Raw genomic sequence first — 14163 nt, 5'->3', positions numbered from 1 at the left:
CTGGTGTAGAAAATATGGTTTTGAATGGCGGTTGATCTGAGATGGCGGTGAGCAGCTGTCTTGAAGACCTGTGGGGAAGAATGAGATTGAAGAGTGTGGAAGTTGGTTCCACAGGCTGAAAAGAGGAACAAATGAGTGAGGTGAGCAGTTATTCTGGAATTTGGGTGTTTCATTAGAAAGGGGCTGGTGGTGGACTGTGTGCGTCCTACAGATACCTGATGGGGACAAAGCATGGAGCAGGCAGAGGGTGCAAGACGAGCAAGGAGGTGGAAGAAGACAGAGATACCACCGACCTGTCAGCGATGGCAAAGTGATCGGCCCATAAACTTGGCTTCATCATGGGAGATTCCAATGCTCTTGAAAGCCTTGGTTTCCACAGTGTCAAGCTGAGCAAAGTGTGAGGCAGGGGCGCCAGCCTATAGCGGAGAGCAGTATTCCATCAAGCGGCAGATGAAAGCCTTGTTGATGGATGCGAGTTCAGGTGTGCCAAGGAAGGACTTTGCACGACAGAGGATGCGACCGGCTTAAGAGACCAACTTTGAAGCTGCCATTACAGCCTTTCCCTTCTATACTTTTGCCGATTGTCCGTCTGATCACTTAAAAGCATATTTAAGACATTACAAAGGGATAAAACATGAAAAAGGTGTCAAGAGAAAACTGTTTTAGATACACATGTGGGGACAGTTGTCAGCTTTCTGTACGAATAACGACGCATATCTTGATATTATAATTAAATTTTTTCATGCTTATTCCAATACATGCAATAAGGGAAATCACTATCGCTATATTATGCAAAGTTACCCAGAGAAAGCATTTCCATAACAACACTTCTGTATTCAGTGGAATTTGAAGGCAGAATCTCTCAGATTGTAATCACTTGTTTTTAGCATTGTCAACTATTTTTAGCCACGTTTCACGTAGTGAACGCTGGCTCTAAGAGAGCTACGCGTTGTTGTTGTTGTTGTTGTTGTTGTTCTTTTTCTTCTGGTGAAGACAAAACCTTTAGGACGTGGCTCTTTTATATACATGATCCGGATCTCCTTAAATACTAAACACCTGTACACATCCTCGCATTGAGGTTTCCTCTGAGAGCGTCTATCATGAACTTTTAAATATATTCGGACATTTGCTTTACAGTTTTGAAAAGTTCACGTTACTATTTAAAGATTATTCCGTTTAATGTGTTGTAATTTCGTAAATACACTATTTTCTCGTCATGAACGAGGAGCCTCCATGATGGGTCTCACTATTGGCTCCATCAAGGCACGTGACGAAATATCGGAAGTTGTTGTTATTGTGATCAAAATGCTGATGTTTCGACTTTCTGTAATGAATTTTTAGCCGCATCGCGTTGCGAACACTGGCTCTAAGAGAGCTCAGCGTTCTTCTTCTTGTTCTTCTTGCTCTTGTTCTTCTTTTTCTTCTGATGAAGACAAAACCTTGATGACGCGGCTCTTGGACACATTTGTCCTTCATCTTTCTGTTATCTCTTTTTCTTTAATTAACTCTACCACCAAAGGTGGATGCAGGTGATGTCTTCACCCCGTCTGCCTGTCTGTTTGTTTGTTGCTTTCGTCAAGTATGTTGGTCTGTAGCATCTGTTTGTTATACAATTTTTAGCCACATTTATGAAGCATTCTGAATTTTTTTTGTGTATGTGGGGATGAAATAATGGCCAAGCACAGCAATGCACATTTTTAGTCAGGATCGAGATGTGGATCTGGATATTGGAATTTTTTTGATGATCCTTTAACATTGGAAGATAGGGTGAATTAACATTGATCAATTTAAGTTCTATCCAGCATACACATTTCTTTGTACTTGCGAAAATCAAGATTTTTTTCAAGTATATTGGTCTGTCGATTTTGTTATTCTGTCTGTTTGTCTGTCTCTCAATCGACGATAGGTGATAATTTGATATCGATCTTCACGAAATTTCACAACGTGGTAGAGTTTGTCATAAGGAAGAAGCCTATTGTTTTTGAGGTCAACATAAACCAAAATGTCAACGCAGGCCAAAAAGTTGACATAGGTCAAATTTCTAAAATTGTCAATTTTCATCCATTTGCCTTGAAATTTGAAGAGGAATTATATTTCCGCTCACTGAATTCAACTAGCCAATTATTTTTGAAGTCAACATTGGCCCAAGGTCAACAACTAAGGTTGTATTTCTAAAATCCTCAATTTTCATCCGATTGACTTGAAATTTGAAGAGGAGTTGCATATCAGGTCACTGAATTCAACCACCGATTACTTTTGAGGTAAAATTTGTTTTATGTACTTTGCAAGTGTCGTGCTCTGCACGATGTCTTTTTCTTGTTTGTCTGTTTGTTGCCTACAGGTCACAATTTTAAACTGAGCTTCATGAAACTTCACCACATGGTAGAGTTTGTCATAAGCAGGAAGACGATTGTTATTGAGGTCAAAAGGTAAACATCGGCTGAAGGTCAGCAACTTAGGTGAAATTTCTAAAATCTTCAATTTTCGTCCCATTGACTTGGAATTTGAAGAGGATTTGCATATCAGGTCACTGAATTCAATGAACAAATATTTTTGAGGTCAACATAAGCAAAAGGTCAACATAGGCAAAAAAGTCGACATAGGTCGAATTTCTGAAATTGTCAATTTTCATGCGATTGCCTTGAAATTTGAAAAGGATTTGCAGATTTGGTTATTGAATTGAACCACTAATTATTTTTAGGTCAATTTGTTGTTTTCTGGATTTCGCAAGTATCGTGCAATGCATGACATCTTTTTTGTTTGTTTGTTGTTTGTTTATTTATTTATTTCCCAGCCCTGACAGTGGAGTGTATGCCGTAACAGTGTTTGATTCATTGTTTTGCCAAGTGTCGCTCTATGAGTGATTTATAGTTTTTTTTGTTTGTTTGTCTGTGAGCAGGATGTTTCAAAAAGTTGTGCACGGATTCAGACCTAACTTGGTGGACGGGTTTGGTGTATGACAAGGAAGAATTGATTCGTTTCCGGTGAATATCCAGATCCGAATTCGGATCCGAGAATTTTTATGTGATTCTTCACCATTGAGTGATTGGGCTAAAAATGATATATGGCATAATATCTCAAAATTATATTGACAGTAATATACCAGCTTTGCTCTGGCACAGATAAAGCTGAATGAAATAAAATAGCTTGCTTCTCAGTGTTGGTCTTTGAAAAATGGGACGTGTATGATGGCCTGTCCTTTTTATTACTTGCAAAATCCATGATTTTTCAAGTATATTGGTTAGTCAATTTTGTTATTCCGTCTGTTTGTCTGTCTGTTTGTTGCCTACAGGTCAATATTTTAAACCGATTTTCACGAAACTTCACCACATGGTAGAGTTTGTCATAAGGAGAAGCCGATTGTTTTTGAGGTCAAAGGCCAAAGATCAACAACTTTGGTGAGATTTCTAAAATCCTCAATTTTCATCCGATTGACTTGAAATTTGAAGAGGATTTATATTTCAGGTCACTGAATTCAACCACCAATTACTTTTCAGTTCAACATAGGCCCAAGGTCACCAACTAAGGTGGTATTTCTAAAATCTTCAATGTTTACCCAATTGACTTGAAATTTGAAGAGGATTTCTATTTCTGGTCATTGAATTCAACAACCAATTATTTTTGAGGTCCACAAAGGCCAAAAGGTCAACATAGGCCGAATTTCTAAAATCCTCAATTTTCATCCGATTGACTTGAAATTTGAAGAGGATTTATATTTCAGGTCATTGAATTCAACCAGCCAATTATTTTTGAGATCAAGTTGGACCAAGGTCAACAAAGGCCCAAGGTCAACAACTAACGTGGTATTTCTAAAATCATCAATTTTCATCGCATTGACTTCAAATTTGAAGAGGATTTGCACATGAGGTCATTGAATTCAACCACAAATTATTTTTGAGGTCAACATAGGCCGAATTTCTAAAATTGTCAATTTTCATCCGATTCACTTTAAATTTGAAGAGTTGCACATTTGATCATTGAATTCAACCACCCATTATTTTTGAGGTCAAATTTGTTTTATGGATTTTGCAAGTATCGAGTTCTGCATTACGTCTTCTTGTTTTGCTCTTTCTTTTTCCAAAAACGAACATGTTTGTTTGTTTGTTTGTTCCTTATGTACTTTTTCAACCCTCTGGACCAACTTCCCAGAAATTTGCAGTGCCATATTATTTTCACATGAGGACAGTCAACGTCACAATAAAAACTTTCAATTTTTAATCAAGTTGATGTAAAAACATGAAATGACCGCTTTGGGTGATCGAGTGTGGTACAATGGGATTCCTCCACGGTGGGCAGAGGTATATTGGTGGAGCTTGGCTTGTACTTTGCCGCCTCCACATTCCAAGGTGAATTTTCCTCAGGAATCACACTAATTGCATTTAAATATTTATATTCCTTATGAAGAATGAAAATTAACATAGAAAGGGTCCATAGCTTCTGCAGGATTACACTGCGTCACGAGGGGTTGCACACTCCTTTATGACCTTAAACAAGAAAATAAGTAGGCTGTTTGGCCTGTCTTCATCATGTTGCACTCCCGAATTATTTTTTGCTACTGCTGTCCTTTTGAAAACGACAATCTTGATGAAAACAACAAATAACCTGATCATGATAGGGCAATCATGATTTGGTTTACATAAACAGATGAAAGTCAGTTATCTTTGTTATTTATACCGTACTTGAGGGTTGTGTGTATGTGTGTGTTTGTGTGTGTAAATGAAGGGGAGCATGTCAGAAACAAGTGATGAAAGCAGTGAGGCCCCTGAGGCCTGGTGTGACGTGGACAAGGCTCCGCCACTGGACATTCACACAGCAGCTTCCATTGGTGACCAAGATGTGATATTGGATCACCTACATGGGTAATTACTGGGTGAAATGTATTGTAACAAGTCCAGTCTTTTAAATGTAATGTAACATGAAAAATGTGACAAGTGTAACAAGTCTTTTAAAACAGTGACATGTTTTGAAAGTGTAAAGTTAGCAGATATATAATATGTTTAATGTGAGAGTATATTACCAAAGTGAAGAATATATATATATATATATATATATATATATATATATATATATATATATATATATATATATATATATATATATATATATATATATATATATATATATATATATATATATATATAGTACAAGTGTTTGGTACACATATGAATTCTTCCCTAAATCTATCTCTTTGCTAGAAGTGGAAAGGACATTGGCTTGGATGTACAGAATGTTGGTGGTTGGACTGCATTGATGTATGCAAGCTACATGGGCCACACTGATGTTGTAGATGAGCTGCTAAAGTGTGGTGCTGCTGTAAATGCTCGCTCACCTGCAGGACTAGGTCCATTAGCTCTTGCAGCCAGCTGTGGAAACCTCAACACAGCAACACTTCTTCTCAAGGTAACTGCTCAGTCCATGCAGACTTTATTAGTTATGTTGTCCAAGAAACATTTCGACTCAACTTGAGACTCAAATGACCTTTATTTATTAGCCCCCATTGGACTTTGTCCAAAATGGGGGCTTATGGATTTGGGCTCGATTTTCATGTCCGAGTGTGTGCGTGCGTGCGTGCGTCCGCAACCATATCGTGGACATGTATGGACTGATTTTATATGTACATGGCAAAAATAAACACAAGATAGGATACATGTGCACATCATTTTGTTTCTCAATGTGATCAAAGATGCTCGACGGGTGGCCATTTTAGTTATAAAAAATACCCGATATTGTTCAGACAGCATACAGATAATGAATGATGGCTTACATAAGCATCTCATTTTTTTCGAGATCAAATCCAAGATAGCCGACTGGTGGCCATTTTGTGACTTAAATGTGTCCCCAAACATTTCTCAGATATGTATGGTCTGATTTTGCACAAGCACAGTGCATGATGGCATACATGTGCTTCTCACTTTATTTTGTGACCTAATCCAATCTGGCCGATTGCCGACCATTTTAGTTGGAGAAAAAAAACCTGATGTTGAACACTTCCTCAACCATTTTGCAGACATGCATTTACCGATGTTGTTCAACCTTGGCACACAGATAAAGAATGATGGCTTACATAAGCTCGTAAATTTTTGTTGAGATCAGATCCAAGATGGCCAACTGGTGGCCATTTTAGTTGTAAAAAAACCCGATGTTGAACACGTCCTCAACCATTTCTCGTACGTGCATTTTCCAAAGTTATTCGAACTTGGCACACAGACAAAGAATGATTGCTTCCATATGAAGGTCGTTTTTGTTCGTGATCAGATCGAAGATGGTTTGTGTGTCTATATGGATGTATATATGTATGTGTGTGTATATAATGTCTTCTAGTTTGCTCTTTTTGTACTCATTTGGAAGTTTTTTTTTTTTCCTTTACTATTTAGGTATAACTGTTTTGGCATCCAATTAAAGTTTTGTTCGGACTTGTGGTAAGGCTCAACTCGGCTATTATTTTGATGAGAATGGGAGGACAGTTGTGCAGTATATGACATATTGTGTTGCAGAAGGGTGCAGAAGTGGACTTTGTTGATTATCGAGGGTGGACACCATTATTGCTATGCTGTCGGCTTGGTCATGATCGCCTTACTGACCTCCTTACCAAGCATCATGCTAACCTAAACCACCGGTACTTTGTGGCATCAAGCACCAAAAAAATTGTGGAAAGGGAGTCAAATACCAAATTAGTTTTATTGCTGATATTTTATGCACGAATACATGTACTTGGATTATAAACAACAATGCACATGTGACAGCTGTATGTTATTGTTACAAGTCATCTTGTTACAATGGAGCAAATGTATATTGATAATGTGTGTATATTTGTGACCAAAATGTCTTCTTCTTCAAATATTCTTAAACCAATTCCACCACGTTGTTTATCGTAGCAGAGTACCTGCCTTACGGGCGATCTTGTTCTAAGCATGCAACAAGTTCTTCTGACGCATACCTTTATTTGGGTGGTGTATAGGCAACTGACAGCTCTGTATACGCAAAAAATATATAACCCGGGTTATGTGCATGAAGCAAAAACATACCGACTGCTTCTAATTCAAAACACCTCACAGCACTGGAAAATGTGGGGAGAGAAATACTGTGCTGTAAATGGTATAGACTTGGAATAACCTTCCACACCTGGAGGTGGCACTACATGATGCATATTTACATAGAAAATTTGTGTCCCCCACCCCCTCCCCCTCCCAAGACCACCTGCAAGGATAAAAACACCCCTATACATTAATTGGGGTCATGCTGATCCTCTCGAGCAAGTTTGGATGTAATTGGCCCAGAACTGTAGGTGGAGTAGTGTGACAAACAAACAAACACCGATCTGTGAATTATAGTAAGGATATATAAAGCTAACCGAAGAAACACATACCTTACCTGTATTCATCAGCGGTAATTTTTTGTTACTTTGACTTACTTAATCAATATCGAGATATGGGCAAAAGAAAATATACCATGTGAAAACCCGGCTTGGAAGTCCAAGGGAAGTGATGTATTGGGGGAACGTCTGTTCTGTCAGGCTGGCCGTTCGAATTTCCATTCCAGTTTTTGATTAATTTGTGTTGACCTTCCCTTCCAGCTCAAACTGATAATTTAAAATAAACGTAAATTTATGATCATTTCCTTTTTATTTATATATTATGTGTGTTGAGTTCTGACTTCTAATTTGTAGTATATATTCAGTCAGAGTACAAAATATTGTTGTGGTTACCAAATTCGCAAACCACCATTCAGGTCACTTAGGTGAGATATCTCGGTAAGTATATGTGTAGTTAGGCCCAAACCCGTTGTCTAGAGGGAATAAATGTCATTTATGCGTGCTGCGACTCTTCAGGATAGCCGTTTTTCTTTTACTATCTTTATTTTGGACCAACCGCCATTGTTACCACCACCAACCACGTCTCAACAGTCGTCACAACATCAACCACCCACCACAGCGCCGCTTCACCACAACAGCCACGACCTTTGCCGTCAACCCTCGCAACCGTCGCATCGCCACCGTTCTTGCGCCGCTTGTGGGTACCGGTATTGGACTCGTGCAGGGCGCGCGCCGAACAGCGTGTACAAAACCACGGACTTTCCGCTCCAAAAACGGATCAAAAACGACTCACGCCCACTTTTGTTCCGTCCAATCGGTGAGCAAGGGGCGATTTGGCCCCGCCTCCAGGGCGTTGGAGGGCGGTCGCTATATGCAAATTCATGCATCAAAATGCATTCACGCCCACTTTTTCTCGGGCCAATGGGGAGCGAGGTAAAAGGTCGAAGGCAGGGGGTCAAAGGCGAAGCCACGGGGCTTATATAAGCGACCGCGTTCGTCAGAAAAGGGTCGTCGTGTGCGTTGGAGTTGAGTGCAGTTGGGAAGTTCGCAGGAGGAAGAGTTCGGAGTTGGAGTCGGAGCGAAGAGGACGGAGCTGTGGAGAGGCGGCGGCGGCGAAGGCAGACGAGGGGGTGCTCGCGTCGGTGCCGGGAGCTGCACACCAGGGAGGCCGACGGCGCGACCTGGTCGAGGTGGAGACGCTCGTCGCGGGACCCGAGACAGAGTGAAAATCCTCCTTTCCCCGAGCATCAGCAACCCCCTCCTGTTTCCCCCCGCGCTGAGATAGTGCGACCAAGGGGGCCCTCTTCCCACCCCCGACCAGACACTGTCCGCGAGGCTCGCGGAGTTGAGGCACCACCGCCGCTCCGCGTCTCATCACCAGATGGGTAGGCCCGACACGGTCTCGGCCCCAGGCCCGCCTACCCCCTCATCCTGGAGGGTGGTTCTCTTTTCTTTTGCTTTGGGAATGTGTGTTGTCGGCGCCGTCTGTGAAGTAAAATTGTATAAGTGTTGCCGTGTGCTCGCGTAATCGGTATTAGATCTGCATTGTCGCATTTGCTTTTTGTCTTCTTCTTTTCTATGTGCTTTTGGTGGAATTGTATATGTGTGCTTTCCGTTCATCGCGAATAAATGTGCTTTATGTTGAACTGTTTCCCGCTTCGCTTCGTCATTTCTCTCATTGAATCCTCATCTTGCTTCACGTAAAGGGTTGGTAGTGGGCTGAATACGCCCGATAATTAATCGAACCGTCGAGGCCGACGATAACACCGCTCGGTTATCCCGATAGTACGGAACGGGTCGCTTAAGTGGCCCGTGTCCGAAGTCGACCTGCGGCGAGGTGCGATCGCCCGGTCTACCCTCCGCGTGGGTACTTAGGTAGGTCAAATTTGGCGAGCAACCCTATCCCACGCGGGGGCCGATTGGCTCGATCGCGGTGAGACCGAAAGGTCCACCCGTGACTGGTTCCTGGCGTTAGTCCGAGAGGGTCACGACTGGATTGTCCGTCCGGTGGGCGACGTGCCGCGATTCGAGTTACGTGGCCATCCCCGCACGCCGGCGGGCGCGAATCCGTAACTATATTTGGCCGACCTCCCCCACCATCCCTCCAGTACCATCCACCCCATCCCCCTCCACCATTCCCACATCCTCCCACAACCCCCAATCCACCATCACCCCACAAACCCACACACGCCATCCCTCCCCCCCCACCCTCTTCATTCACTCTCGGAGAAAGCAGGCATGGTCAAAGATTTGTATGCTTCTTCATTGAGGTGTGCAGACTTCACCGATCCACACTGGTACAATAAATGCAGAAATCATAGTGCAGTCCACTATTATATTGTTATGAATTTTGCGCCCGCCCAGTGTGCGGACTGCCGATTTTGCCAATGGCGGCCGTCTCGCCCACTGGACGGACAATTCAGTCGCGACTTTCCGGAACAACGCCGGAAACCAGTCACGGGTGTGCTCCAAACGCACACCATGGCCTAGTCAACACTCTACCCGCGCGCGACAGGGTCAATCGCCGAATTATCGATATATCTAAGTATTCGCGCGGGCAGACTACCGAGAGACCGTACCTCAGCGAGGTCTGCTTGGACACGAACCGCTTAAGCGGTTCGTTCCGTTCTGGGATAACCGAGCGGTGTATTATCGCGAGACCTCGCTGGACCCAATTATTTTATTGGCTATTAAAAAGCCCGCTATTATTCCGAGAGCAAGATAGCAGTTCAATCGGGGAAAATGGACACGACGAATGGGTTAACATTCACAAAAGGACATTTATTTACAATGCACACTTAAACAGGGAGGCACGCATGCAATCAATAGGGGAAGGGGACAAGACACGAGCAAGGTAAAAGCACTACAACCGTCTCTGGTTATTATTATTTACAAGCACTTACACAGTTCTACTTGCGGGACATGGCGCCACAACATTCACAGAAAGAAACAGGGAAAAGACCACCCTCATAGACAAGGGGGTCAGACTGGACCCGTAGGCATTTATGTCCAAGGAGCCTGGTTGACCGAAGGGACTCCCAGAGGCCGTCGCAGGTTACCTCCACCCTCATGGTGACTTGGTTGTGTGACCCTCGATGGAGCCTCTCAAGCCCCTTCACCGACTGACTGCTCCACCCAGACCGAGACTTCCACCGACTGACCAACAACCAACTCCCTTCGCCTCTCGACTTGGTTCTCTCCACGCAGCCCCTGCGCGGCGTCCAGCGCGCCCTTTTATTCCCCCTCCCTTCTCGCCCCGCCCTCCTTCCAGCTCCTGCGGGAAACTTCCAGAAGGGGGGCGTTTTCCTCATGGGTCGGGGTTTTTCGTAGCAATCATCCTGGTAGCGCTTCTCTATTCTCCCTCCACTCGCCCCTCCCCCGTTCCGAAGCACGGGAAAGTAAGAGGAAAAATCCCATGCGTGGTGTTGGAGCTCCTTCTTCTTTCTCCATGGCAGAGATGGTTTTCGATGTGGAGAGGGTTGTGGCATGGGTGTGGAGAAGGTGATTGGTGGTGTGGCTGTTGTAATGGTGGTGTGGTTGGCGTGGGGTGGTGGTCGTGAGGGTGGTGTGGTTGGGTGCTTGTAAAAAGGTGGTTGGTGGTGTGGTTGGTCCAAAATAACGATAGCAAAGAATAACGGCTAACTCAAAGATCACAGCCCTGATAACACGAATAAAACCCATTAAACAACGGTGGGGAAATCTAACTGAACACGGACTTATCGGCATAACTGAACTAAGGACCTTTTTGGTGTTCTGCGAATTTCCATGGCCGTAACAATATTATTATATTATTCAACATTCAATGAATGTATATGAGCCTTTCCACAGTAATGGGTAACCATTGTGTTACATACATAGTCCACATTAAGTGTGTCCAGTGTATCTTGCAAATGAGGGGAAATAAAAGACTGACCCCTCCACTTCTGGAATCCAACAGTAAGAAGATAATCTAACCCAGCGCAATTTATTGATGGGGTGTTCTTCGCGTATAGCGTAGGCTCTTGTAGTGATGATAATAATTAAACGACCTCTGACCTGCTCAAAGCCTTCTGTAACAAACGTGACTAAGTACCGCAATCGGAAAGCGAGATTTTTGGACAGCTTTTCCGGCGATATGGACTTACCACTAATGTTATCCTTTGTTATACATTTGTCATTTAGGTTAAGTTATGTTATCACAAAAATAACAAGACCGTATTTTTAAAGGTTGTGCAACTTGAGCATTTTGTTTCTTTCATGTCGAATTGACCGATAGCATAACGATTGTTACTCTGTTTTCAACCCCCAGCATTCACACTAAAGTATATTTTTGGCAAATTCAGGGTGTGGGATATCATAAGTAAAGTCTTTTTACACATATGTATAATCTAAACCAGTCTCAATCAAAAGCGTATGTGTTCATATAAAACTCTTGGGAAATCCATGTAGTTTTTAATACAACACTTAAGACAAAGATTTATTCCCATCACAGTGAATAAAATTTTATCTGCATGCTTTAATTTTAGGACAATAGCAGGTTTTTTTTTTTGTATACCTTGTCAAGGCTCGTATGAGAGCTAACACACAACTCACAGCAAGGGGGCATGAGACAAGAGGGGCGGGAGTGGAAGGGACAAAACAGTGGGGAACAGAGACATTCGGTGAACTGTGGAAGGGAGAGGGATGGGGATGGGACGGGGAACATGGCGAAGAGAAGATGGACATTACAGGGACTTTCAGGAAGGAAAGCAGGGGAATTGAAGGAAGTGGGCTTGGGTGGATTATCGGGGGTAGAAAAGATCGAGGATTTGGATGGGGGAAGATAAGAGGTGGTGGTGAACAGCTGTTTTGAAAGCATGGAGGGAAGAATGGGAAAGAATAGAGTGAGGAAGTTTATTCCAAAGGCGGGAAAAAAGAGGAATGAAAGAGTGAAGATGAGCAGTGATTCGTGATTTTGGTAGTTTTACCAGAAGGGGGTTGTTGGCGGACCTTGAACGCCCTGTAGAAATGTGGTGGGGACAAATCGCAGAGAGACCAGGGGGGGGGCAAGGCTGGAGAGGAGTCGGTAGAAGACAGAAAGACCACCGACCAACCTGCGGTGATTGAGTGAGAGGCCCAAAGACTCAGCTTCATTGCGGGAGATGCCGATGATCTTAAATGCCCTGGTTTCGACAGCGTGAAGCCGAGAAAGGTGGGAGGCAGAAGCACCAGCCCAGAGGGGAGAGCAGTACTCCATCAGGCTACGGACAAAAGCTTTGTAAGTGGTCAGGAGCTCAAGAGGGCCGAGGAAGGACTTTGCACGACGGAGGACTCCCAGTCGGCGACTGGCTTTTGAGGCGAGGTTGGAAATGTGACTTTCCCAGGAAAGGTCATGGCAGATAGTGAGACCCAGAAGCTTGAAAGAAAAGACTTCTTCCAGAGTATTGTTGAGAAAGTGGATGGGGGGGTTTTCTAAACGGTCCTTTCGAAGAGACATAGTGAGAGTGTGAGATTTGTCTGGATTGAAAGACATGTTCCACGTGTTGGACTAGTTTGTGATTTTATCCAGATCTGCAGTGAGCGAAGAAGCTGCTGCTTGCCGGTCTGAGGGATGACAGATGGTACGGCAGAGGGTGGAGTCGTCGGCAAAGAGAAATAGAGGATTTTCCAGAGAGTCCGAGAGATCATTGATGAAAACCAGAAAAAGAACAGGGCCCAGAACGCTACCTTGAGGAACTCCAGCCTGGACAGGAAGAGGGGATGAAAGAACTCCATTTAGGGCCACACGTTGACTGCGACAGGAGAGGAAGTCTGCGAGCCATGAGTGGAGATGGCCTTGAATACCATGGGAAGAGAGTTTGGTGAGTAGGCAGGGTGCCAGACTGTGTCAAAAGCATGTGATATGTCCAGGGATACGGCTCGGATTTCCTGTCTGGCATTGAGGACCTCCATCCATTGTTGGGAGAGCAGAAGTAGCATATCTAGGGTAGAGTGACCTTGTCTGAAACCAAATTGATGATTGGAAATCAAGCCATTGCAGAAGAGGAAGAATTTCATGTCTGAAGCGATGATTGATTCCATAACCTTGCTGATGATTGGGAGAAGGCTGATTGGTCTGTAGTTACAGGGATCTGTTTTTGCACCTTTTTATGCAGGGCAGTGATGTTAGCAGATTTCCAAGCAGATGGCAGATGACCTTGGGCAAATGAGAGGGTGAATAGAACAGAGAGAGGGTGAGCAAGAGCAGAAAAGCAGGCTTTGAGGACACGTGGGCTGATGCCGTCTGGACCGGTTGCAGAATCTGACTCGAGGTTTGAAAGCAAGCTCTCCACCTTGTCATGAGAAAAGGATACAGAGTCCAGGGACAGTTGGGTGCGACTGGGTAAAGTGGGTAGAGATAGTGATGGGTTTAGGACACAAGATTTAGCTGCAAACACCGAGTTTAGACATTCAGCTTTATCACGTGTGGAATCAGCAGTGCGGCCCTTTGAGGTAAGGGAGGGGATGGAGGGGGAACATACACCAGAAACAGATTTGATTAAACGCCACCAGGATTTTTAGGAGGGAGAGAGGTTTGAGAGTTCAGACTTGAGATGAGAAAGATGTTGTTTTCTGGCTCTCCTGAGGGTAGATACACACATGTTCCAAGCTTTGTGGAAGAAACTGATTGCCCTCAGTTGGGTTTGCTTTCCATGAGGCAAAGGCAAGTTGTTTCAGGACACCTGCCTCGCCACAAGCTTCAGTAAACCAAGGGCGGGAGGAAGGGTAGGACAACTGAACACGAGAGGGGATGAATCTGTGCATGAGGGAGAGCAAGTTTCTTTGAAAGAATTCCCAGGATGAGTTGATGTTTGAGAAAGTAGTGATAGGAGACCAGTCTGTAAGTTTGATGG

The 14163-nt window shown here is 43.7% G+C and overlaps 1 protein-coding gene across 13 annotated transcripts in view; it reads left to right on the top strand.

The window, feature by feature from the left end:
- Positions 1 to 14163, top strand: part of LOC147031560 (ankyrin repeat and SAM domain-containing protein 3-like) — a 49488-nt gene that overhangs the window by 7001 nt on the left and 28324 nt on the right. For 4 of the 13 annotated variants that reach the window (XM_085864981.1, XM_085865060.1, XM_085864992.1 and 1 more), the window contains 5 exons: positions 2342 to 2429; positions 2900 to 2984; positions 4723 to 4859; positions 5196 to 5400; positions 6495 to 6616. In XM_085864981.1, coding sequence (XP_085721107.1) covers positions 4729 to 4859; positions 5196 to 5400; positions 6495 to 6616 — 458 coding nt within the window. In that variant the 5' untranslated portion in view covers positions 2342 to 2429; positions 2900 to 2984; positions 4723 to 4728. Of the gene's footprint in view, positions 1 to 2341; positions 2430 to 2899; positions 2985 to 3292; positions 3399 to 4722; positions 4860 to 5195; positions 5401 to 6494; positions 6617 to 14163 lie in introns of all 13 variants that reach the window. The other 9 variants (XM_085865052.1, XM_085865002.1, XM_085865012.1 and 6 more) reach the window with 4 other exon arrangements.

Source organism: Eptatretus burgeri, chromosome 2, assembly GCF_056783735.1.
Source record: "Eptatretus burgeri isolate ZD-2024b chromosome 2, Ebu_testis_v1, whole genome shotgun sequence".
Classification (NCBI taxonomy): domain Eukaryota; kingdom Metazoa; phylum Chordata; class Myxini; order Myxiniformes; family Myxinidae; genus Eptatretus; species Eptatretus burgeri.
This window is presented reverse-complemented; position numbering and strand designations above follow the sequence as displayed.